This window comes from Panicum hallii, chromosome 3, assembly GCF_002211085.1.
Source record: "Panicum hallii strain FIL2 chromosome 3, PHallii_v3.1, whole genome shotgun sequence".
NCBI lineage: Eukaryota > Viridiplantae > Streptophyta > Magnoliopsida > Poales > Poaceae > Panicum > Panicum hallii.
In genome coordinates this window covers 4,395,623-4,417,857 of record NC_038044.1, presented here as the reverse complement: position 1 = coordinate 4,417,857, position 22,235 = coordinate 4,395,623, and the positions used below count along the sequence as shown (strand labels likewise).

Here is a 22,235-nt window from a genome sequence, read left to right as displayed (position 1 = left end):
CAAAATACTAATATTTCATAGTTCCATGGGGAACTGAAACAAAATTGTATATTGTTGAATGAAGAAAAAACTGAACAATGAGCTAGCTAGAATTTAAAACAAACTTGAAAAATCAGCACCGAAATAAGTCTCCCAATATGCAACACAACTATTTCAAAGTTATATAAGCATTCCAGCAATAATATTTTCAGGATTTTGTTTGGCTGGTATCAACCGTATACCATACAATCATCCAGGAAAGTCTAAACATCAATTAGATTTATGCTACACCAACCTTATCTTTCTACATACTACCTCATAGAAAATGATTTGTATCCTTGCTTTCCCTACACAAAATGAGAAATACCTGTAAAAGGAAAGAAAATAGTGATGTAGCCAAGAACTGAAGCAGCTAGCCTGAATATAAACTATATTAGACCACTGCATTATACTATGCTAATTCATAAACTTTTAAAAATCATCCAGTGCTCCCACAAGAACTCCCAAGGATCGGAGCAATGTCAGTGACCAACAGCCTCAAAACGTTGCTACCAGAAAGCCGGGAGATCTCCACGCACTCTTCCAAGTCAGCATCACATGTCAACTTCACCCATTCATGATCATCATCAAGATACTTGATATCAAAAACACCAACATCAATCTGTATCCGTTTTGCCACTTCATCTTTCAAATCAATAATGCTTGCAGAACACGGGAACCGAAATCTTAAAAGGTCTTCCTTGTAGCGTGCCTTCACTGTTACTATCCCTGAATTATGTACAGACATGAGACTGCCCAGAGGGACTACAGCAGGTTCATTAACTGCAGCTGTGATGTGGCTCTTGCAATTTTTGGAGCTTCCTGAACCATTAACAAATAGCCCCGGAAGCAGAAGGTCCTGTGTTTGAAATGGCCCTTTTGTGAACCTATCTGGTTTGCCCATGTTTTGTTGTTGTTCCATGAGTGTTGAAACAAATGTCCTGTTTGCAGGGCTACCAAGGCAGGAGTCTTCTGATGTCCCTGAATTAGTGCTAGGTTCTCCGGACGAACTTCTCAAGTTCAAAGCTTTCTCCTGTTCGATCTGTCTGCTGATATTAGCCAGAAAGCTTCGCTGAGGAATGAGCATGCCTAGGCGATCATCATTTTGTAATAACTTAATCTGAGAGGACGAACCTCTGTTTTCTTGAACAGAAGGAATGGAAAGGTCAGTAACCTCGGTTTGCCTTCCATTCTTTACATTGATAGGATTGGACGGACTGAAAGGAACGGGGAGAGGACCCGTGATAGATGTGAGAGTAAATGCACTCTCCGACCCTTCAACAGATTCAATCACCTTCTTTAATTTTGAAATAGAACGGTTAACCTTACTGATTTGCCGAGATGGCCAACGGGAAATCCCGTGTTGCCTGCAGATGCGCTTCATCGTTGTAGGACATACTGTGAAAAAGCAAAAAAAAAAAAATAATATTCAGACTTACAAGCTAACAAAATATGCCGAAATTCACAATCTCAATACATGAGGTACAGAATGTATAAACAATATGTAAATTTATATTTTTTTTCATGCAGGCATGTAGCAAATCTGGCAGTCAATCTCTCAAAAGATTGCAGAAATTCAAATTATACATACCTCCAAGACTTTTTGCTGCATTCTTCAAGCTTCCAGTAAAATAATGTTGAATAACTTCCAAACTGAATGTTTTTTCTGCTTTTCCTCGTCTCCTTCCATGATGTTTGCTATTGTTGTCAGGCAACAAAGAATCTGAGGTACAACCACCGTTTGGTCCAACAAACAATTTGCCATTGCATTTGGTGCTATTTTCCGGTGATAGACACATTTCATATTCTGATGAAGCTATTCTTTTCTGTCTGTCAGACTCATGAATTCCATGCGCATTGCTCTCATGTGATGCATTAATGCCACCTTCAAAGTTCGGATGTTGTACATATTCATCCTTTGTTTCATTGTTATCAATTACCGTAATAGCATCGACTTGAAGTTCTTCGTTTGAGCCTTCATCAGTGGCTACATGTAAACTATGAAGATGCTGTCTCAGCAGAGTTAAGATGGACTCCAAAAGAACCTTTTGCTCATCATCTTCTCTGCAATCAGGTGGCAGGAAAAACTCCAGTACATAATCATCATTTCCAGTATAAGCACTTTGCAAGCATACTGAAAAACAACCAGCTAATCCAAACATGCGAGCATAGTGCACAAGGGGATACTCCATTTTAGAGAATCTAGTCACATCTTTGGAAAAGCATGGCCTACGTAGGATGAATGCCTTTCCAGAAACTCCTTGTCCTTTCTGCAGGTGGTGCTCTACACAAGCATCTCGGAATCCCCACATATGAGCATCGATGACATGAAATACAACATCACTAGTTGACATGCATAATTCTTGGGCACAACTTCCATGAATGTTGAAGTTACTCTTCTTCACACCACAAGGTACCAGTAAGTTTTGGTATTTGCAAGGCACCCAAGTCTGAGCTAAGGGCAGTTTGAGCTCTTCGCAAATTACTGTTAAGACTTCCAACATCTCTACTAGTGTAGCTTGATGGCCTTCATTAAATATCTGAGTATATGAAAAGAAACAGAAGTTTAGAACTCAAAATAAAACAAGGAAATATTACTAGTCAAATTGGAGTTGTTGAACTATTTTTACCTGGACATATGGATGTTCGACAACTTCAGTGCTTTTAAGGTTCACAGCCTGCAGATAATGGAAAATTTATTACCCAGATGCAGCAGAGAAAAAGAGTTTGGAAAATAATTATGCCATAATTCAGCAATATCACTTATATCTTCATGTTTACAAGTTAGCAATTTGTTGTCATGGAAGGAAAAGTGAGCTAACCTCAAGAGCTTTGCTGACTTTACCAATCTCACTTGCATAGTTTACTTTCTTTGATGTCATTATAAGTTCAACAACAGCGATACATGACTTCGTGGAAGGATCAAACACAGGCAAGGCAACAGTACCATGAACGTTGTAGCTTATTGCATGGTTAAGCCGTGCGTACTCAGTACTGCTGTAGTACTGCACATTGGGTGTCCATTCAGGAACCTTCTGCTTGTATACGCGCCCAGGTAGTCCCAATTCTTTGACATTGTCTCCATCCACAGAGAACATATACATCATGGACACAGCCCTATACTGAAAAAGTCCGATACTCCGTTGGTCAAGCACAAAGGGCTGCCCTGAAGTGCTTAGCATGTAGCGATCCCCTTTCCTGATGGGCACCCAAACCTGAACCAACAAGTGCTGATTGGTAGACTCCTTGAAGTACCTAAGAGCTAGTGTAAGCCTTTCCTTCAAGAAATAAGAGCTATCAGAATAATCTTCAACCATGGAAAGATGAACCTGGCATTTACCATTGATAGGTTCGCCTTTCTTGGTTATTTCAGATTTCCCTACATTGCAGAAGATAATTGAATACTGTCAATACTAAATAGTAAAAATTGCAACAAGAGTAATAGCTGCTGCCAGCTACACAAATGTCAGATTTTCAATAGTAACAGAGATAACCACTTGCTGACGATAGTCCATCTTATGGTGGACACGGCATGCCACAGATGCAAATGACTTCAAATATCCATTCTACCAGTTAGTATTAAGTCAAGGCGTCAAGCAAACACAACCATGCGAATGCGATGAAAATATCGTCACAATTTTTCTTTATCAGCACACAGCAGGTTGATCAAATTCCTTTCATGTTCAATATACTGAAAAATCCAGTACAGGGCCCTACCCGGAAAGATAGTCAAGTTCATGCGCACAAGCGATTCTGAGTTGATAACTGTCCCAGATAGGCCGATTCTAGCGTAGACAAGGAGATCCCGTCAGAACCCACCATGCAAATATACCACCAGCTAATGGTCCAGATGGCATTGTAAAATAAGAGCTGGACCTGGACGCCTCGTAGTGGAGTCCAGTTAGCAACCAACCATTTTGACCACAAGCGCGTAGAAAACTCCGAACGCCAACCAGAGCACACCGCACCACGCCAAGTCAACGGCAAAAAGAAAAAAAAAAGCTGCCTTCTTGGCACCAACCGGCCAATGCAAAATGGTAATCAAAGCCGCAGCAAGATGCCGTCGCTGTCGCAAGATTCTTGCGCTAATCGCCGGCATATCGTACGAGCAACCGAATCTAGACATCAGATTTGCGGTCGCGATCACACAGGATCCTCGACCGGATCGCCCGTACCGCACGGCGGCGAAATCAATGGTGGAGAGAACCTCACCGGAGCGCGCGCCCGGGGCGTCGTCCTGCGGGGCGGCCGTGTCCAGCGGCACGACGGAGGAATGGTGCGGGTCGCCGCAAGGCCACAGCGGCGGAGACGCGGCCGAGAAGTGGAGCGACGTGGCCATGGCGTCGAGCAGCCAGGCGTCGCCGCCGTCGGGGGAGTCGAAGTCGAACTCCATCAGCCGGGTCAGGCGCCGCGGCGGTTGCTGCAATGGAGAGGCGAGCGTGAGGCTTGCGGGCTAGAAGGTTTGGCGCCGCACGACGAGGGAGACGAGGAGGCTAGTACTAGTAGGTGCAAATGGGGGAGGCGAGGCTTGTATTAGAGCGAGCTCAGAGCCTTGTCCTCTTGTAATCAGTACTTAGTGCTTCTGCCACTCAGCACATAACCTTTTTTTTTCCTGTGAATTTGACATTGGTAACCTGAAAACGTTGTACACTCGTACTTAAGGAATTATATCCTCACTAAATTCAGTCATATCTGAATCATTAAGCTCCCATATTACTGGCCCTAAAAAAAAGGCTCCCATATTACTGTGACATGTCACCTTCTGTTTTAGAACTTCCACATAATGCAAATACCCTCCATGGCACTCTATGTATCTTGTTATTCCTTGGATATCTTGGTGGGTCAAAATAATGGTTCTATAACAAGGTGGCTGCACTGCATATACACACATCATCATCCAGAAAAGTGAATACATACATCTGCAAGCATTGGAGTATCAATTTGGTGCAGACATTGGAGCACCGAAGAAGACGTCTGCAAGTTAATACCGAGATCAAGTTGAAGCAACCTTGATCTTAGAAGGTGATCATCATCCATAAACTTCATGCAAAATCCGGGAGATTTTGACATCAAAGGTCCAAATCCAAGTGACTAAAAGTAGCAAAAGGCATAAGGCTCTAGGTACCTTAAATCTCAACAAATTTAATATTGGAAGAAGTCTATATAACCCCAGCTATCGTGGTTGGACTACTTCGCTCTTAAATTACAAAACCGGATGGTTAATCTTAAACTTTGCAAAATAGTGTACTTATCCCCTATCCGGTTTTGCATTGTGGTTTTAGCCATGTGGCATGTTGGGCTGGATAAAAACGCTAAGCCTAACATGTGGGATCCACTCGTAAGTGAGAAGCTCATCTCTCCTCTCTTCTTGTTGTTTCCATCCCTCCCACCGCTCATGTTTCTTCACCATCAATGCATGCGCTCATCCGCCAGCTCGCGGTGACCAACGCCGGCAAGGATGGGGCCTGGCCACCCCCTCCCTCCAGTTGGTCCTCTTCCTTCGCCACCAACGCGTTCAGCAACCGGAGCCAGCTTCCATTAAAATACACTAGGAGCGAGCCATTATAGTCGTCGTTGCTTAGGTCAATGAGCTCCAGCTCCCCAAGGCCATGATGGGAATTGTCTCGATGCGAATGTTGCCAGTAAGCCCCAGCACCGCGAGACTCGGCAGCCTGCATAGCGGGGCGGGGAGGCGCCCCACAAGCACATTCCCGAGGCAATCTCTCTTGCCCTCCTCCACTCGCGTCTCTCATCATCATCCGCTAACGCATACCCCAAGAGGTTGAGCCTTGAAGGTCATGCGCATACGCCTCGCCACGCCCAAGAGTTCCCCCAAACCATATTTGCACTCTCGTTCCAGCGGTAGCCTACACCAGCTGCACTACCGTCCACAAGTCATGGGAGAAACAGGAGCATAAGAAGAGAGGCAAGAGATGAGTTTCTCACTTACAAGTCACATGTCTGACGACAATCTACTCTTTCACACCACATGGCCAAAATCACTGTACAAAACTAGACAGTATCTAAGTACACGTTTTTTTTCAAAGTCAGGGGGTTAATATCCAGTTTTATAGTTTGAAGGGTTAAGTAGTCCAACTACGATAGTTGGGGTTACTTAATCTTCTTTTAATTTAATATAGTTAATAGTATCTTTCTTAGCACCAAACTACATATAGATTACTTCAGATGTTAAAGTTGTCCGTTTAAAATATTCATCGTGAAACTTTTCTAGTTTTTGAGTCCGGGATCAAATAAACTCGAAGAGGAGTAAAAGAAGGGATTTGTTAAAGGGATTGATAGCCTGAATCGTAGCTTTATGCAATATTTTAATTTAATTTCATGCAACTTACCCTTTTTCATTTTATTGAAAAAATTGGGGGGTAGACACGGACACGCGGTCCCAGTGCTGGCGTTCGTTTGCGCTTCCCGCAATTCCATCTCTCGCCCGTAGATCCAGATTCCTGCTTCCCCCATCGTCTCCTCTCGCTTCGCCGGTAGTAACCCCCGCGACAGGGAAGGAGGGAGGCGAGCGCCATGGTAAAGATCCATCCTGAGCTCCGCGTCCCTTCCCATGGATCTCCCGCAACCCAACTCACGTTCCCTTGTCTGATTTTGCAAGTCGGCGCTGTTCAACTTCAACTCCTTCCTGACCGTGGTGCTGCTGGTGATCTGCACCTGCACCTACATCAAGATGCAGTTCCCGGCCATCCTCAACGACCGCACCGGGTAATTTTCTTTCTTCCATCGCTAGCTTACCGAATCGCAAAGAATTTGGGGGGAATTTTGTCGTGTGCGCTTTGTTAGGTAGGCCCAATTGTAGTTTTTTTCCTTCTTATGGTTGTAAAGGCAAATAATTTGACAGTTAAAATCAGCGTGAAACCATGTGGTTGCTGTGGTTTTGATCTAGGTATTCTAGTTTCAAACTGCATACGCCGCCAGATGCCCAACCATGGGGATTCAGAGTTAGTTGAAACCTATCATAATGATGAACCTTACCATGAGAGGACTGCGAAGCTAATTTATTTTGACCTAGATTGATACTAGCAGAGGTATTGAGGTCTGAGGTTCATGGTACTCCTAAGGTATTTGGATATTTGTACTTGCAGACTGCACAGGTTCTAGAAGTTATCATACTATTTTGCACTACCTTTTGGTGAGCCAGAATGAGTTGAATGTAGTAGATCTGTGCAAGTGTTTCATTTTGTATATTTCCCCCATCTTCATAACACCAATTTCTGCACAAAGATTGAGCCAACATCTGTTTATTCGCACTTATGAATAAGGCCAGCCTCATTTTCGTCAAAATTGGTGAACTTGACATTCATATTTTTATCTATAACTTGATAACGAACATATTTTATTTATAACTTGACAATGTTAATTGTAGTTATTTTATTTTCTTTATTCTGACTTAACCCCATAATCTCGAATGACAGATTCCGTGGTTTCTTTTGGAAAGCTGCCAGGATAGGTATGCATCTTGTCCTGCTTCTGGCTCAAACACAGACAAAATAAGCTCCTTTTCATTATTCTGATGGTCATTTCCTGCCACATAAGTACATAACCCCTAGTAGTGCATATTCAGTGCATTGCTGCTAGATTTGGTACCTAGTAGCAGTTCATATTTTTAATTGCCCATGTTCAGTGTTTTCTTGCATTTCATTTATCTTGATAGTTCTTCCAAATCATTTCTATGCTTTTTGTGAACATTCTTGAGGGAATGGTGCCACCACCTTAAGGAAATATTAATAAGTGCTGGATGGTTTCTTGGGCCTGCTTACATAGCAGACAGAAAGCTGGGTGAGGAAGGCATGCTTGGCTAACCTGTCCGCTGTAGTGAACCACACAGAATTCTCCGCCATAGGGGTGCCCCAAATTTGCATCCACAGTGCAAGTCTGATCGATTAAATGAAGAAGGCACTGCTGACTGACTTGCTACAGTAAATTCCTGAAACTTGAAAATTCCAAACATGCTATCAGGTTCACCTTGCTGTAGGACTGTCCCATCAGTCCCAAATGTGGACATGTTCAACCAAAGTGCTGACCAATGAAGTGATCTTGATGTCCAGCACTGAATGACTGTCAGTCAGCACTTGTCTCACAGTCCGCGGCTAAATAGATCGGCTAGGAACCAATGCATCTAGTTGTGGTGCCGATTCGTATAGTTTGCCTGTGAAAACTGTTGCCGACGAGCATCACTGTAGCCATAGCAAATAATGCCTTGGCATTCTGATGCACTTGTACTTGTAGCCGAGCCCAAGGTCTAGATGGTTCTATTTCTTTCTGGCCGTAACCTTTGTAATTGGAGAGCCCAACCAAGGGTCGGCAGATCAAGCCGAGAAACCCTTGACCAATAATCAGACATTTACCACCATCGACTTGGTCTTGTCCCTTCCAAAGGAAACCCATTATTAGTTTATCAAATAGCCTTAAGACCCACTAACGAATGTACGTGGATGGGATTACAATGATGACTTTCAACTGGGCAAGGTGATCAGCCACTATTTGACAAGCTGTTGCGTTTTCACTTTAGAAGGCTTCTTTATCAATAAGCAGGAGCCCGAGATAAGGGCATGGAAAATTTTTCACTCACACTGTAGCAGACTGTCGATAATAGCCAAGTCTTCCTCCTGAGATTGGATGGGAGTCCCTGAGACGCTGAGCACATAAGAATAATGTCTTGAGCCCAGCATTACCAATGAATATTAGTCTGTAGCATTGATATTTATTTTAGGTGTGGCACTGGAATGATGCTGAAATATTCATATATCGTCAGTTCGTTGGTGAAGCTGTCACTCATTTCTTTGATAATTTGTCCATATATCAAATTTTGAAATGCTAGTGCCGAGTTGCTGGTGCTGGCATTGAAAGTATTTAGCTGAGCAATTTTTGTTATTATTTTGGACTAAACACACATGTTTGGATCATTTTATTTTATCCTATAGACTCCAGGCATATCTTTTAATAATCTTAGCTTAAGTTAAGAATATCTAAATTAGATAAATGTAAAAGTATTTGGATTCGTTCTTCGAAAAAAAGTATTTGGATTTATCCTGCGAAGATGTATTTTAAAGTTTGTAACCATAGTTTTCTTAGTGCACTTGTATTTCTCCAATAAAAGTCATAAATATAAAAAAATAACGAGCAAACATATGTCTTTTTGACTGTCCACACCAATACAGAAAGTAAAGGACAGTTGATAGTACCTTTTTTTGGTAGCACAAAGTGTTGGTTGCTGGTTGCTCCACACACATGGTTGGTATTTATCCATTTTGTGGAACGATTCAAGGGTACGCATTATTCAGAGTTTATGTTAGTGAATAAGAAACTGTGTAGCGCAATAGTTTTTATTAATTCATACGTTAATAATTTGGAATTGATTATTTCTCGTGTTTATGTTTATCAGGTGAGCGATTGAGCCCTTGGGTATCATTCGGGTGCTTGGCTATGGGAATATCCACATTATTCTTCTAAGGCCAAAATGTTAAATCTCCATAATTTTAGTCTAGGATGCAGAACATTGTTTTACCTGTAGAAAGAACTGTAATATTTGATTTTAGCCCATGTCTTTATTGAAGCATTTTGCTTCAATTTTTACTTTGGATGGAGACAAGCACTGATCTTTGTAAGAGCTGGCAATCTTATGTCTGCAGTGGGGATGCAGAATGAGGGAACCGAACGAAGGTGAAATATATTGTACCATCTAGTGTTTGATTATTGTGGTGAGCAGTTCGATTGGTTCTGGTAATCAAATATTGTACCCAACAAACTTAAATATATGAGTGTAAGTTGTTCTTCTAAGTCACAGTTGTATCCGGTTTGAATGTTCCTTGTCTGACGTCTCTGTCTGCATTGGTATCTGGGCAAAAATTCAGTACACTGAACTGTAATCTGCATCAGATCTTTGTGCGAGGTGTTTGAAACGGAGGAAGTAAAAACACGAAAGAACCGACATTGACATAACTAAAATTCACTTAAAAGATCATTGTCATATGGTCGAGAAATGAGTCGTAGCAGTCATAGACCAGATTTCTGTTTCTTTGTTTTCTTGGAGCAAATTCCACCAACTGCTCTCATCCACTCAACCATCCTCCTCATCCCTTTTCTGAACTTGCATGCATTTGATCGGTCGGAAAAATGGATGGCTCCATTTTACAGCCGCCACAGTTATATGCATAGTAGGTCGTTTTCACTAGTGAAAAAAATGGTGTCCGCTTTACTTGTCCAATTTCCCATGTTCTAGCTGACAAGGGGTGCATTTCTTGTTCAAACACCGAAGGGGCCAGCAATCACCTTCCCAACTTTCAATTTGTACAACCAACAAGCACTCGTGCAATCACGCTATCCTACATCTGGAGCCCCCAAGACAACATATTCCTATGTTAATATATGCCTGCAACAAATTAAACAAAAAGCTGCTGAGATTGAGTGTCGCACAAGATCTGATGCCATCCAGGCCATGTTTCTCCACATGAGGTTGCTACCAGTAAAACAGCACGGGCCGATATGGAACGGAACAAGATGTTGCCCGCACTCCAAGTATCTTCTACGCCTTTAGCAACCTTCTCTTCTGGAACATCACCATGTCCATGGATGGGCAACTACCCCTGGACTCTGTCATCATGTCATCAGGCACACAGCAGACAGCACAGAGAGCTGCTGGGTGGGAGGATAAATTAAAGAGAACAAAAGGGAAGGGACAGCCGAGTGCTTTCAGTGTACTAGCTACAAATTAAAATCTTGAGCTAAAGAACTGAATGTAGCCGACAGAGAACTGAATCATTCCTGACAGAACAAAAGTGGTGGTTCACACAGACTGAACATAACATTTCAACTCCGTAAAATAGGTGATAAGCCTCTACAACAAATTGAGCAATCACCATACTGCCATCAACAGATTGCCATCAAAATATTGTCTATTCAGCTGTGAATCAACCTATAGTGGAGATATGCTGCTAAGTATGATGAATAAACATTCTAACGAATCGTTTGTGACAAATGGCTCCTACATGCTTGCTTATAATGGGTTGCTGTATTTTCTATAGTATCGGCTGCGCTGGCTGGCTCTTCACTTTACAGGCACCTTCCTATTGGGCTCAAAGACATACTTGATCAATGAGTCTTTGATCGACAGCAGCTCAGGGAACTCTTTCTTCAGCTTGCTTGCGTCCATCTCATTGTTGCTCCGGGGCGCAATGATGACCTTGGCCTGCTCCTCGAGAGTGAAGTTTGTCCACTCGAAGCTTGGGTCAATGTACTGCTTGTACATCTCCAGGACCTCATTATGGCTGACAACGCCAGGGTTGGTGAAATTATAGATGCCCCGCAGGTTCCTCTTTGCCATCTCCACTGAGATAGGCAGAAGCTCGTCCAATATTGTCATGCTGTTAGGGATGTTCACCACCTTGTTGTAACGGCTGATCTTTGTCACGAAGTTTCGGGGGTTGCTGAGGTCAGAAGATATTGGCATCCGGACTCGTAGGGTGCAGACGTTCTCATACTCCTTCAATAGCTCCTCAACCTGCATTTTCCAGAGAGCATAACCACATGTTTCTTTCACAATTTGAAATATAAAAATGACAACTGAAGAGTTAAGACAAAAACAATTTAAAAAATATTGAAGATAGCAAAACCAACCATCACAAGGGCAAGAATTTGCCAACTTACCATTGCCTTAGTCTTCGAATAGAACGAACCAGTAAAATTTGGTGTATCCTCCTCTTTGAAGCCAATACCTGACCCTTCTGGATGATGTGCATCATATTCAAATATGCACCCAGTGGCATAATTCATCATCAATAAGCCATGCTCCCTACAGACATCAGCTAGAGTCAAGGTGCCCACAACATTTGTACGAATAGTGTCCGGCTTGTGCGATTCACACCAGTCAACATTGGGCCTGCCAGTAACACCAGCAGCATTGAAGACATGTGTTGGCTTAATAGTTTGGATATCCAGGATGAGCGAAGAACGATCTTGCAAGCGACCTTTTCCATATTCATATGTAATTCCTTGCTTCTCACATATTTTTCCAAGAAGTCCACCGATCCATCCTGTCCTACCATATATCAAGAACTTGAAGGCATGCGTTTCTGGAGCACCATCTGATGTTGAAGCCACCTTTGTCTTAATGTTATTAAACTGACTGAGTATTCCTTTAATCTCCTCAGAGCCCTCATACCCAGGCATCATTAGTGTCCTCGGATGAGGCAGCAATGCGCCAGAAACATCACCCCAATAATCAGAATTTGCTACATACCATTCCATTGTCTTCCTCAACCCTTCCTCCCATGGGGTGCGCTCAGCCCATCCAAGGCTCTTGAGCTTCTCATCATCCAAGAAATACCTCTGATCGTTGAAAGGTCTGTTCTCGACAAACATGATGACTTTGTCAGCTTCCAAATTGAAAAGGTTGCAAACATCTTTCGCCACATCAATGACCGTCCTCTCTCTCTTTGTTCCAATATTATAAACATGTCCAACTTCTCCACGATGAAGAATTACCTCAAATGCCTCCGCGACATCCTCACAATAGAGGTAGCTACGGACATTGGTTCCATCACCATGGATAGGGAGGGGCTCCCCTCTCATGGCCAAGAGAATGAGCTTTGGTATAAGCTTCTCAGGAAACTGATTAGGGCCATAGACATTATTTCCCCGAGTAGTGATAACCGGCAGGCCATAGGATCTCCCATATGCCATTACAAGCATCTCTGCCCCAGCTTTGGTGGCTGCGTATGGATTTGTGGGGAGCAGCTGTGATGCCTCCTTGTTGCCAACAACTGCATCCTCATCAGTCTCCCCATAGACCTCATCAGTGCTGACATGGATGAACCTCTTGATCTGGCCGGTGATCTTGCAGGCCTCAAGAAGAACATGGGTACCATAAATGTTGTTCTTGGTAAATTCAAAGGAATTCCCAAATGAATTGTCAACGTGTGTCTGGGCTGCGAAGTGCATTATGGTATCAATGTTCTCCGTGACAAGAAGGAAGTTGACAAGATCAGCGCTTGCAATATCTCCCTTGACAAACTTGAAGTTTGGCGACGAGCTCACAGGAAGCAGGTTCTTCAGATTAGAGCAGTAGTCAAGCTTGTCAAGGACAACGATCTTGTAATCGGGGTACTTCTTGGTAATGCGGATCGCAACATGGGAAGCGATAAAGCCAGCAGCTCCTGTAATAAGGATGTTCTTAGGTTTGTAATTCGTTGCCATATCCCCTGTATGATTACTTCTGAAATCCTGCTGTAAAAGCAAGGTAACCAAACATGATCAGAATCGGTAGCATGATGAAAAATCAAACGAAGCTACAGACATGAATTGCATTCAAACAGGGGAAGATAGTTAATTCTCATAGTTCACAATGAAGGCTTAATCGTCATAACATTCAAAATAAGGGTAATATAACACGGATTGCATTGAATATAATATTTTTCATGGCAGATTTCATGTTCAGAAATTGGACAAAACAAATTAACACCAGATCACATAAAAAACTCTAGATACAAAATGTTGAATTAGGATTGGAAAAAAAGAAGAAGATGCATTGTAATCAGGAGCATGAAAATTCAATTTTCGAAAGCAACATGAAAATAACTCGGTGTGCCTGTGTGTGCAATTCGTTGCCAGCCCATAAATAATTTATAAGTCCATATACGCATGGCAAGATATATCATTTTAAGCTATTAAGGCACAAAAACTGAAATTGGGTTGAAACATGCCACCCTATCTGTACAAATAAAACTGAAAACTAAGATCAGCGCAGCACCAGTATATATTTTCTATGCACTTCCTTGCAATTGACAGAGAAGGAATGCTTCACTAAGTTGAAGGTACTGCTAACTGATCTGTTGCCACTTTATATCTTAATCAACAGAACAGGGTAGCACATTCCTGTATGAAAAATGGGATAAGATCTGCACTAATGAAATCCCCGAACACTATACTTATGAAAGAAGGAGATTAGCAAAGGTGCACTTAGACCTCACTTGCAGAGGGCATTACCCTTCTGCGAGCAGAGGATCAGAATTTGATCTGTTGAGTATGACATATTTTTTTTCCTTGCACATCAGGGAGTCAAAAGGCCAATTTTAATCAGAGCAAGCTCAATGCAGCTACTAGATCTCTTGTCACGCTAGTTAGACCACAAGTCGAACTTCGGGATCGCACCCAATCTAGCACCGAGGGAGCGCAAAACGGAGTATCTAACATGGAAATTGAAACGAGGAAAGGAAAAAAAAAAGCGGAGGCTGTGATCCGGAAGAGGCGATGTCACTATTCAATTCCCTGCCGGCCTCGGCTTCGGAGCCGATCTAGGCCGGAGAAACAAGCAAGCACCCAGCGCGCAATGCAGGGCGGCGAGGTCCCCGCAACAGCGAGGAGGAGAATGCCACGCGCCTCACCTCAGGCGACGCGGCGGGTCGGCGTCGACCGGAGAGGGGGGCGGAAGAGAGAGAGATAGAGAGGTGGCGGTCCGTACCGTATGCGACGCGCGGCGCGGCCGGCGCGGGAGCGGATGGCGTCGGTTGATGAGAGAGAGAGGGAGGGAGGGAGCGAGCGAGAGCCGGGGAGGAGAGGAGGAGGTGGCTAATAAATGCAGGCGGTGGTGGTGGTGGGGGCGCGCAGGAGGGGGAGGAGGGGTCGGCGCAATGCACGGCACCGGCGGGCTCGGTGGTGGTCGGTCTGCGCTGCGGTGCGGTGGAGAAGACGCACATGCGTGGTCTCCTATATTTGTAGCCTTCGTAGGAGGTGAAAGAAAAAAGGACATTAGAATCATCACTCTCACGACTGTTGAAACAATATCAAACGGGTAAAAACAAAACAGTTTCACCCCACAATCTCGAAACGGCTTGCACTAAGGATCATTAATGTTTTCATGAAAATTCAATTTTTTTTCTTCATCAACTTGCAGTTCATTTTTCCTCGATTTGTAAAATGACATCATTCTATAACGTTGGAACGGTGTTGTTTCTCCTTTCCCAAGCATTTGTTTTCCATAAAATAACCAATATTGTGGTTGAGGAACCGTTTTGGCAAACTTTTCTCCTAAGGGTTTGATCCTCCCAAAAAGGAAATTGCTTCACCATTTGTAAACCAGACTCAAAGCTATTCTAGAAGGAGCCCGAGCCCCGCTAAACTAATTAGATTTGGATGTGTTTATCTCATTTTTAGAAGCAACTGAATTGCATTTAAAGCCCTTCAAATGTCTTTGAACTTAAAGCAAAGTTTTTGTATGTATCTAGACATAGAGGATATCTAAGTGTACAGCAAAATATATGTATCTAGAAAAACTTAAACGAATTATAATTTGGGATGGAGAGAGTATAATTGAAACTCTCCACTAGGTTGTTTCATGGTTCTATTTTCTGTCATTTTGAAACAGGTGGATAATGTATGAGGTTGCAGTGTCGCCACCAATATAATATATTTTTTTTCGGTGATGGGTCTTAGCTTATCAAGTACGCGCAGTCGCAGCTCGTTGGTCGTTGCATCGATCGCCTACACAATAAAAAATAAAATCGCGTGATGCACAAGCAAATAAAAGCGAGGCTCAACAGCCAGCCGGAATCGATCGAAATACTGAAAACTATCACATCTTGCTTCTGGTTTTTGATTTAGTTAGGGGGAACTCCCACAAACAATTAGAATTCGTGTCCACGCTTAGCTCATGGTGAGTACAGAAGCCACAGCTCGCTTGCAGCTACAAGGAGCTGGGCATGCAAGAACCATGTGAACATGAATTCGTTAGAGCACAAAACTGAGCTACAATGGCGGATCAGCACCTAATACGGGAGTCTCTAGCTAAGTTCCTCTATAGCTATCATTAGCTCCAAGACTTTTCAGGAATAATAACGACAAGGTGAATGGAAAGGACGGTTAGTCTGGGGTTTTTTTTTTCCTTTTCACGAGAGGGATGGACTATCTAGGCATGTTGGTGGATTTGTTTGATTCTTCCACAGGGATTCTGCAGGAAGTAATAATGTTCTTCTCTCAGGTCACGAGTATACGGTGTTTTGGATGGTGCCCATGATCTCAACAATGCGGATTTTACCATTTCCTTTTGTCTAACTATAAGTTCACAAAATACATCAAATTATGACAAATATGACGTTAGCGAATCCTATCAAATCCACGCCATTCACGCTCGTTCACTTCCGTGGTTCGCTTTCACCTGCATTGGCCCGGGTGTTCTGATAGCTAGGACAACTGCTGTGATCCGTCGACGGCAACGTTCAGTCGTGCCGTTCTTTTTCTCGCCTTCCACGAGCTCTCTCTGTCTCTTTTTTTCTCTCTCTCCCTCTCCCCTATTCTATCTAGAGCCGAGAGTACTAGTGACTCGAGCACAGGTAGGGTGAGTATGTATCCCCATCGCGTCCGCGCTCACTAAAGTACTCTCAAGAGGAATAATAGCAGCAATACGGTTGTCCAAATCGTAATCCCTCGGTTGATTTGAAACTGCTAGCATCACCTCTTCTTGTTGAAAGTGTAGTTATCATCTGAATTGAATAATGTGTGGCATCACTAAGATAATCGACATTGTGATGAAGGAGAGACCAAACATCAGATGTGATGAGTGCAAAAGAGAAGCTAAGATCAGACAAGTTGTCTTTCAGTTCGACTGCTTGTTTGTTCCAACATTATTCTAGGATACAGCAGCCACGACTCGCCGGAGTGCCGCCTCCAGCCGGGCGTCCATCGGTGTCTCTTCTCCCATACCCCCCCCCCCCCTCCCCCGCTTTCTATCTCGCAGCAGGCCCAGCTTGAGCGGAGCAAATGGCTTCCAACTTTCCAAGCCCAAGGGCCATCTCTGTCTCGATGCCGTCCGGCTCGCCGGAGAAGCGACGCACTCCGCCCGTGGGTTCATCGCTTACAAATACCTGTGTGAAACCGCCACTGCCGGCGGCGTGGCCAGTCACGTTCTGGTAGATGTGCGCGGTTGCTGTCTGCCACTCCTGCAGGGTGCGCTTTCCGGCGGGCCCTTCAGTTCCATCACAAGTTCAGGTAGCTGAAAAGAAGGAGAAGAGCAGCCGAGCTGACTGCAGCATGGAGAAGCACTTGTTCTCCCTGTCATCCTTGGGATACATCGTCAGCTCACCAGTCTCTGCGCTAGCTGCTTCAATGGCTGCCGCCTGTTGATTACGATCAGCTAGCCACTCTGATCTCACTGTGGCAGTGTTCCAACTGAATCCACAAGACCATAAGGATACGCTCCTAGCTTATGATGGAACTCACGCTGATCCTGAGTTGAGCAAAGGTTGTGAGAGTATCACCATTGTTTGCAACAATTTGCTCTGTCATGTCAATGATTTGCCATTGTTTTTAGAGCAGGTAATGGCCACTGTAAATGGGATTTTGAGGAAGTGCATGCTGGACAGGAGTTGCATTGTCACTGTGAGAACTTGGTCAATTATGAAGAAATGAATGGACCAAGTCTCTGCAGCTTTGAGAAGTAATGTAACTGGACATGTGCTTGACAAAATGACAGCTTGGAGGTAGTTTTAATCTAGGCAAAAGGAGCAGCAAGTTGATCCTGGATGACTAAGAGACAATGGGATCCAGGTATCTTTTGGGCCAATTCTCATGCACACAATTTCAGAGGCGATTGTTGGCTTATTCGTGAGGTCTGCTAGTCAGTTCATGGTTAATGCTAAGGTGCTAACAGAACCGTATGATTTCAAAGATTTTAGCTCATTGCTCTAATGGAGATGACTACCAGTATGTCTACAAGATATAGCTTAATTCAACTCTCTCTAAAACAACTAAAATTTTTAGTGTTTCTGCCACAAAATACTGAGTTCACTGTCTTGAGGAGATGCTGGGCTCTCTGGTTATGGAGGTACAAGTTGTGTTTGTGTAGCATTCCTTTTATTAAAAAAAAATCTGTAGCATTCCTTATGGAGTATGGTGCTGCTGTGTTGGCATTAGTAGCTTTCCAGACCAACTAGCCTAAATGTACACAATTGTTCTTCACTATGCAGCAAAATTGTCTCTGATGGGATACAAATGACTAAGCACTTGGCAATTCAATCCTTGATTCAGTTACCACTGAAATTGGAAAAACCTCCTAATTGGATGCATATTTGGTTTCTTCTCCATATCTCCACGTATCTTATGCTCAGTATGGTTATGCTTGAACTCAGTATGGTGGATGCTGGCAGATTGTACAATGAAATGATCTTCAAAGCCAATGGCAATTTGCAGACAAAGGGGAGGGAGTGCTTGGATCTGAGCAGCTTCCCTTCCACAGTCGGCCTGTACGCAGCTGCAAGCCTGCAAGCAAGCGAGCCTACTAGTCTACTACATGGAAGTGGAGTATTACCACTTGCTTGCCATCACAGGCACCGGTATCACCGTGAAGATAAGAATCGTGTAGCATTAGGAAGGAAGGAGACCTTTTTCCTTTGGAGCCTGCGATTGTTAATACGTTTTCGTCTCCCCGCAAGCTGCCGACGCTGCTGCGTTCACCTGCAGTCTCGCCGGTTGGAACATGCGCGGCGGCACTTGTCAACTGCATGGCATCTCCTTCGACTCGTCAGAAAATTCAGAAGCTGCATCACTCGTGCTGCCAGATACTCTGAAACTTCATTTCATTTTGCTCCTGCATAGCTGCATTCATGAAGATGGTAGATGAGCAATGGAATGGCCAAACTCTCAGCTGGATCTGTACAGGAACACCAACACCTCGGCGTCTTCGCGCGCGCGCGTCAGGCCTTCCGGATCTCCAGTGGATAGCTGCACATGTCCGTCCGTTTCGGCTGACAACTCGATCGGCATGCCTCATCAGACACAGCACGAGCAGCCGTTCCTGTCCAGCCGCCGGCCCCTTGTTCCTCCACCCCGATCGATCCAGCCGGCGTCGCCGCCAGCCAACGGCCGGCCGGAAAACCGCTCGCGCGTCGACACCCGAGGCGGAGGACGGCGGTGGCGGTGGCGGCGGCGGCGGGGAGACCACCCAATCTGAGACAAGGGGGTATATGAACATTGTAGGGGGTATTTTGAAAATATTCGGATCGCGATTAACAGTCGCGATCCAAGTTAGGGGGGTAAATGTAAATATCCGGGGGTATTTTGCGAATATTTGGATCGCTATTAGTAATTTCGATCCAAATTAGGGGGCTATACGTAAATACTGGGAGGTAGTATGCAAATATATCGCGATCCAATCCAGCGGGGTATCGCAAAATTTGGGATCGCGGTCCGGCCCTCCGCCGAGACTCGACTCGCCCTATGGCCGGGCGCTGTTGGGGCTGATCGAACACCCCGCCTCTGGCTTTGATGCTGCCTGTTCCCGCCAGCCCCTTCACGGCCGCTTCCCTCCACGAGCTCGTCCTCCGCCTCCACCAATGCGGCGGCGGCCTCCTCCTCCACCGCGCGCACGCGGCCGCCATCGTCTCCGGGGCCCTCGCCGCCTCGCTCCCGCTCGCCGGCGCGCTGCTCCTCTCCTACGCCTCGCTCCGCGACGTCCACTCGGCGCGCCTCGTCCTCCGCCACCACCCGCTCCGCCTCCGCTCAGCCTTCCTCTGGAACTCCCTTTCCCGCGCGCTCGCGTCCGCCGCGCTCCCCGCCGAGGCCCTGCGGGTGTACAACCGCATGGCGCGCTCCGGCGTGCCCCCCGACGACCGCACCTTCCCCTTCGCCCTCCACGCCGCCGCCGCCGCCGTTGCCGCGGGGGAGCGACCGGACAAGGGCCTCGAGCTCCACGCTGCCGCTCTCCGGCGCGGCCTCCTCCTCGCGGACGTCTTCGCTGGCAACACGCTCGTCACGTTCTACGCGGCGTGCGGCCGCGCGGCCGACGCGCGCAGGGTGTTCGACGAGATGCCCGCGCGGGATGTCGTCTCGTGGAACTCGCTCGTCTCAGCATTGTTGGCGAACGGGATGTTGGAGGACGCACAGCGGGTAGTGGTGCGGATGATGAGGAGCGGGGTCCCGGCAAATGTGGCCAGTTTGGTGTCAGTCGTGCCGGCCTGCGGCACAGAGCGAGAGGAGGGATTCGGGTTATGCATCCATGGTTTGGTGCTGAAATCTGGACTTGACTCTGTGGTGAACCTAGGGAATGCACTGATAGATATGTACGGGAAATTTGGAGATTTGGAGGCAGCAATGCGACTGTTTAATGGAATGCCGGAGAGGAATGAGGTTTCTTGGAATTCTGCAATAGGTTGCTTTGTTCATACAGGGATTTATGAAGATGTGCTGGAGATGTTTAGGGCAATGTTGGAACATGGGGTCACGCCGGGATCTGTTACATTATCAAGTTTGCTGCCTGCTTTGGTTGATCTTGGTTGTTTTCATTTGGGAAAGGAGGTCCACGGGTACAGTGTACGGAGAGCAATGGAATCGGATATTTTTATTGCCAACTCACTGATGGATATGTACGCCAAATTTGGTTCTTTGGTGAAAGCATCAGCTATCTTTGGAAAAATTGATGCACCCAATGTTGTCTCATGGAATGCAATGATTGCAAATCTTGCCCAAAATGGAGCCGAGTCTGAGGCTTTCAGGCTTTTCATTGAGATGCAGAAGAATGGGGAATGCCCAAATGCATTCACCATAGTGAATCTGCTTCCAGCCTGTTCAAGGGTAGCCTCTCTAAAGATGGGGAAGCAGATACATGCATGGTCAATCCGCCGAAGCTTGATGTCTGATTTGTTTATATCAAATGCACTGATTGATGCATATGCCAAATGTGGGCAACTGAGCTTGGCGCGAAATATTTTTGACAGGTCAGAGAAGGACGATGTGTCGTACAACACTTTGATTGTGGGTTACTCGCAGAGTTCATGTTGTTTTGAATCTCTTCATCTATTTGAGCAGATGAGGTCTGCTGGAGTCGAGTATGATGCTGTTTCCTTCATGGGCTGCCTGTCTGCATGTGCTAATTTATCTGCATTTAAGCAAGGCAAAGAAATTCATGGTGTTTTAGTGAGGAGATTGTTAAGTACTCACCCCTTTCTAGCTAATTCTTTACTGGACTTGTACACTAAAGGAGGAATGCTGGATACTGCCTTGAGGATCTTTAATAGGATTACACAAAAGGATGTTGCTTCATGGAACACTATGATCTTGGGATATGGGATGCTTGGTCAACATGGCGTTGCACTTGAATTGTTTGATTTGATGGAGGATGATGGTGTCGACTATGATTATGTATCCTACATTGCAGTGTTGTCAGCATGTAGCCATGGTGGCCTCGTTGAGAGAGGAAAGAAGTACTTCAGTCAAATGCTTGCTCAAAATATAAAGCCACAGCAAATGCACTATGCTTGCATGGTAGATCTACTTGGGCGTGCTGGTCAACTATCTGAATCTGCTGAAATAATAAGAAACATGCCTTTTCGTGCTAATTCTGATGTTTGGGGAACATTGCTTGGGTCTTGCCGTATACATGGAAACATTGAACTAGCACGATGGGCCGCAGAGCATTTGTTTGAGTTGAAACCAGAGCACTCTGGCTACTATACTCTGCTGATGAACATGTATGCTGAGGCAGGGATGTGGACTGAAGCATATGAGATTAGGACATTAATGAAATCGAGGAAGGTACAGAAAGATCCAGCCTATAGCTGGGTACAGAACGGCAATAAGCTACAAGCTTTTCTTGTTGGAGATGCATAGTAGTGCTGGGACAATTTTGTGTTGATTGATTGTGCAATAGATGGTGGCAGGAAATCTTTCACTACGAATTAGTTGTATACAGAAAACACTATTTGCAATATTGTTGTGACTGTTATGACAAAATCTAGCATCATTGCTGGTAAGAGTTTGCCATGACTTGCTGAAGACTGAAGATCATTTAGCTATCAATTACTGACACTAAGGAGAAGTGCTGCTTGACGTGTTATGTTAGAATGCGTGGCTATTCTTGATGGTTCCAATTGAGTTACACATATTTGTTCATGAGTTCTCACCAAGAAATACAAGTGACGGTAAACTTTTACATTTATATTGGTATGCTCTGTAAAAAAAAATGTAAATTTAACTTAGAGATGATGGTGCAGACTGCAGACTATGATCATACATCGTAGTATCTGAGGTTGTATTTGTTTTCAGAGGAATTGCAGTAGTCCCTGCGTATTTGATTGAGGAATTGCACTGGTCCCCACGTATTTGATTTGTGTCTTAGAGTTTACTTGCTGAAGTTTCTACTGATTTTGTTTCGTTGTCCTGATCACAATTCACAAATCAAGAGGACTCCGGTGAAAAAAAGAAAGTTAGCA

General features: G+C 44.7%; 4 protein-coding genes across 6 annotated transcripts; 2 read left to right on the top strand and 2 right to left on the bottom strand.

Moving 5' to 3' along the window:
* Positions 1-138: 138 nt before the first annotated feature.
* On the bottom strand, positions 139-4,405 carry LOC112884339 (protein NLP3-like). 3 transcript variants are annotated; one of them, XM_025949718.1, is made up of 6 exons: positions 4,231-4,256; positions 3,359-3,397; positions 2,841-3,273; positions 2,649-2,696; positions 1,610-2,558; positions 139-1,416 (listed from the first exon to the last, which is right to left on the bottom strand). In XM_025949718.1, exons 3-6 carry the CDS (start codon positions 3,198-3,200, stop codon positions 458-460), a joined length of 2,316 nt encoding a protein of 771 aa, XP_025805503.1. In that variant the 5' UTR covers positions 3,201-3,273; positions 3,359-3,397; positions 4,231-4,256; the 3' UTR covers positions 139-457. The 3 variants fall into 3 exon arrangements, with proteins under 3 accessions (XP_025805503.1, XP_025805501.1, XP_025805502.1); XM_025949716.1 differs by having other exon boundaries at positions 2,841-3,397; positions 4,231-4,405; XM_025949717.1 differs by lacking the exon at positions 4,231-4,256 and having other exon boundaries at positions 2,841-3,296; positions 3,359-3,393.
* A 1,996-nt stretch (positions 4,406-6,401) lies between these two features.
* On the top strand, positions 6,402-9,823 carry LOC112888028 (protein kish-like). Its single transcript, XM_025954365.1, has 4 exons — positions 6,402-6,555; positions 6,638-6,744; positions 7,455-7,489; positions 9,425-9,823. Exons 1-4 carry the CDS (start codon positions 6,553-6,555, stop codon positions 9,490-9,492), a joined length of 213 nt encoding a protein of 70 aa, XP_025810150.1. The 5' UTR covers positions 6,402-6,552; the 3' UTR covers positions 9,493-9,823.
* A 953-nt stretch (positions 9,824-10,776) lies between these two features.
* LOC112884099 (trifunctional UDP-glucose 4,6-dehydratase/UDP-4-keto-6-deoxy-D-glucose 3,5-epimerase/UDP-4-keto-L-rhamnose-reductase RHM1-like) lies at positions 10,777-14,603 on the bottom strand. Its single transcript, XM_025949426.1, has 3 exons — positions 14,498-14,603; positions 11,686-13,263; positions 10,777-11,539 (listed from the first exon to the last, which is right to left on the bottom strand). The coding sequence occupies exons 2-3, from the start codon at positions 13,231-13,233 to the stop codon at positions 11,087-11,089; spliced, it is 2,001 nt and encodes a 666-aa protein (XP_025805211.1). The 5' UTR covers positions 13,234-13,263; positions 14,498-14,603; the 3' UTR covers positions 10,777-11,086.
* A 4,614-nt stretch (positions 14,604-19,217) lies between these two features.
* Positions 19,218-22,132, top strand: LOC112884346 (pentatricopeptide repeat-containing protein At1g18485-like). Its single transcript, XM_025949726.1, has one exon. The coding sequence runs from the start codon at positions 19,294-19,296 to the stop codon at positions 21,631-21,633; it is 2,340 nt and encodes a 779-aa protein (XP_025805511.1). The 5' UTR covers positions 19,218-19,293; the 3' UTR covers positions 21,634-22,132.
* Positions 22,133-22,235: the final 103 nt, after the last annotated feature.

Coding starts and splice junctions, on each gene's coding strand:
- LOC112884099 (XM_025949426.1), bottom strand. CDS start 13,233: ATGGCAACGAATTACAAACCTAAGAACATCCTTATTACAGGAGCTGCT. Junction 11,540..11,685: donor ATTCGAAGACTAAGGCAATG/GTAAGTTGGCAA, acceptor TGGAAAATGCAG/GTTGAGGAGCTATTGAAGGA.
- LOC112884339 (XM_025949716.1), bottom strand. CDS start 4,357: ATGGCCACGTCGCTCCACTTCTCGGCCGCGTCTCCGCCGCTGTGGCCT. Junction 2,559..2,648: donor TCGAACATCCATATGTCCAG/GTAAAAATAGTT, acceptor TCATATACTCAG/ATATTTAATGAAGGCCATCA. Junction 1,417..1,609: donor TGCAGCAAAAAGTCTTGGAG/GTATGTATAATT, acceptor GCTTTTTCACAG/TATGTCCTACAACGATGAAG.
- LOC112884346 (XM_025949726.1), top strand. CDS start 19,294: ATGCTGCCTGTTCCCGCCAGCCCCTTCACGGCCGCTTCCCTCCACGAG.
- LOC112888028 (XM_025954365.1), top strand. Junction 6,745..7,454: donor ATCCTCAACGACCGCACCGG/GTAATTTTCTTT, acceptor CTCGAATGACAG/ATTCCGTGGTTTCTTTTGGA. Junction 7,490..9,424: donor TTGGAAAGCTGCCAGGATAG/GTATGCATCTTG, acceptor TATGTTTATCAG/GTGAGCGATTGAGCCCTTGG.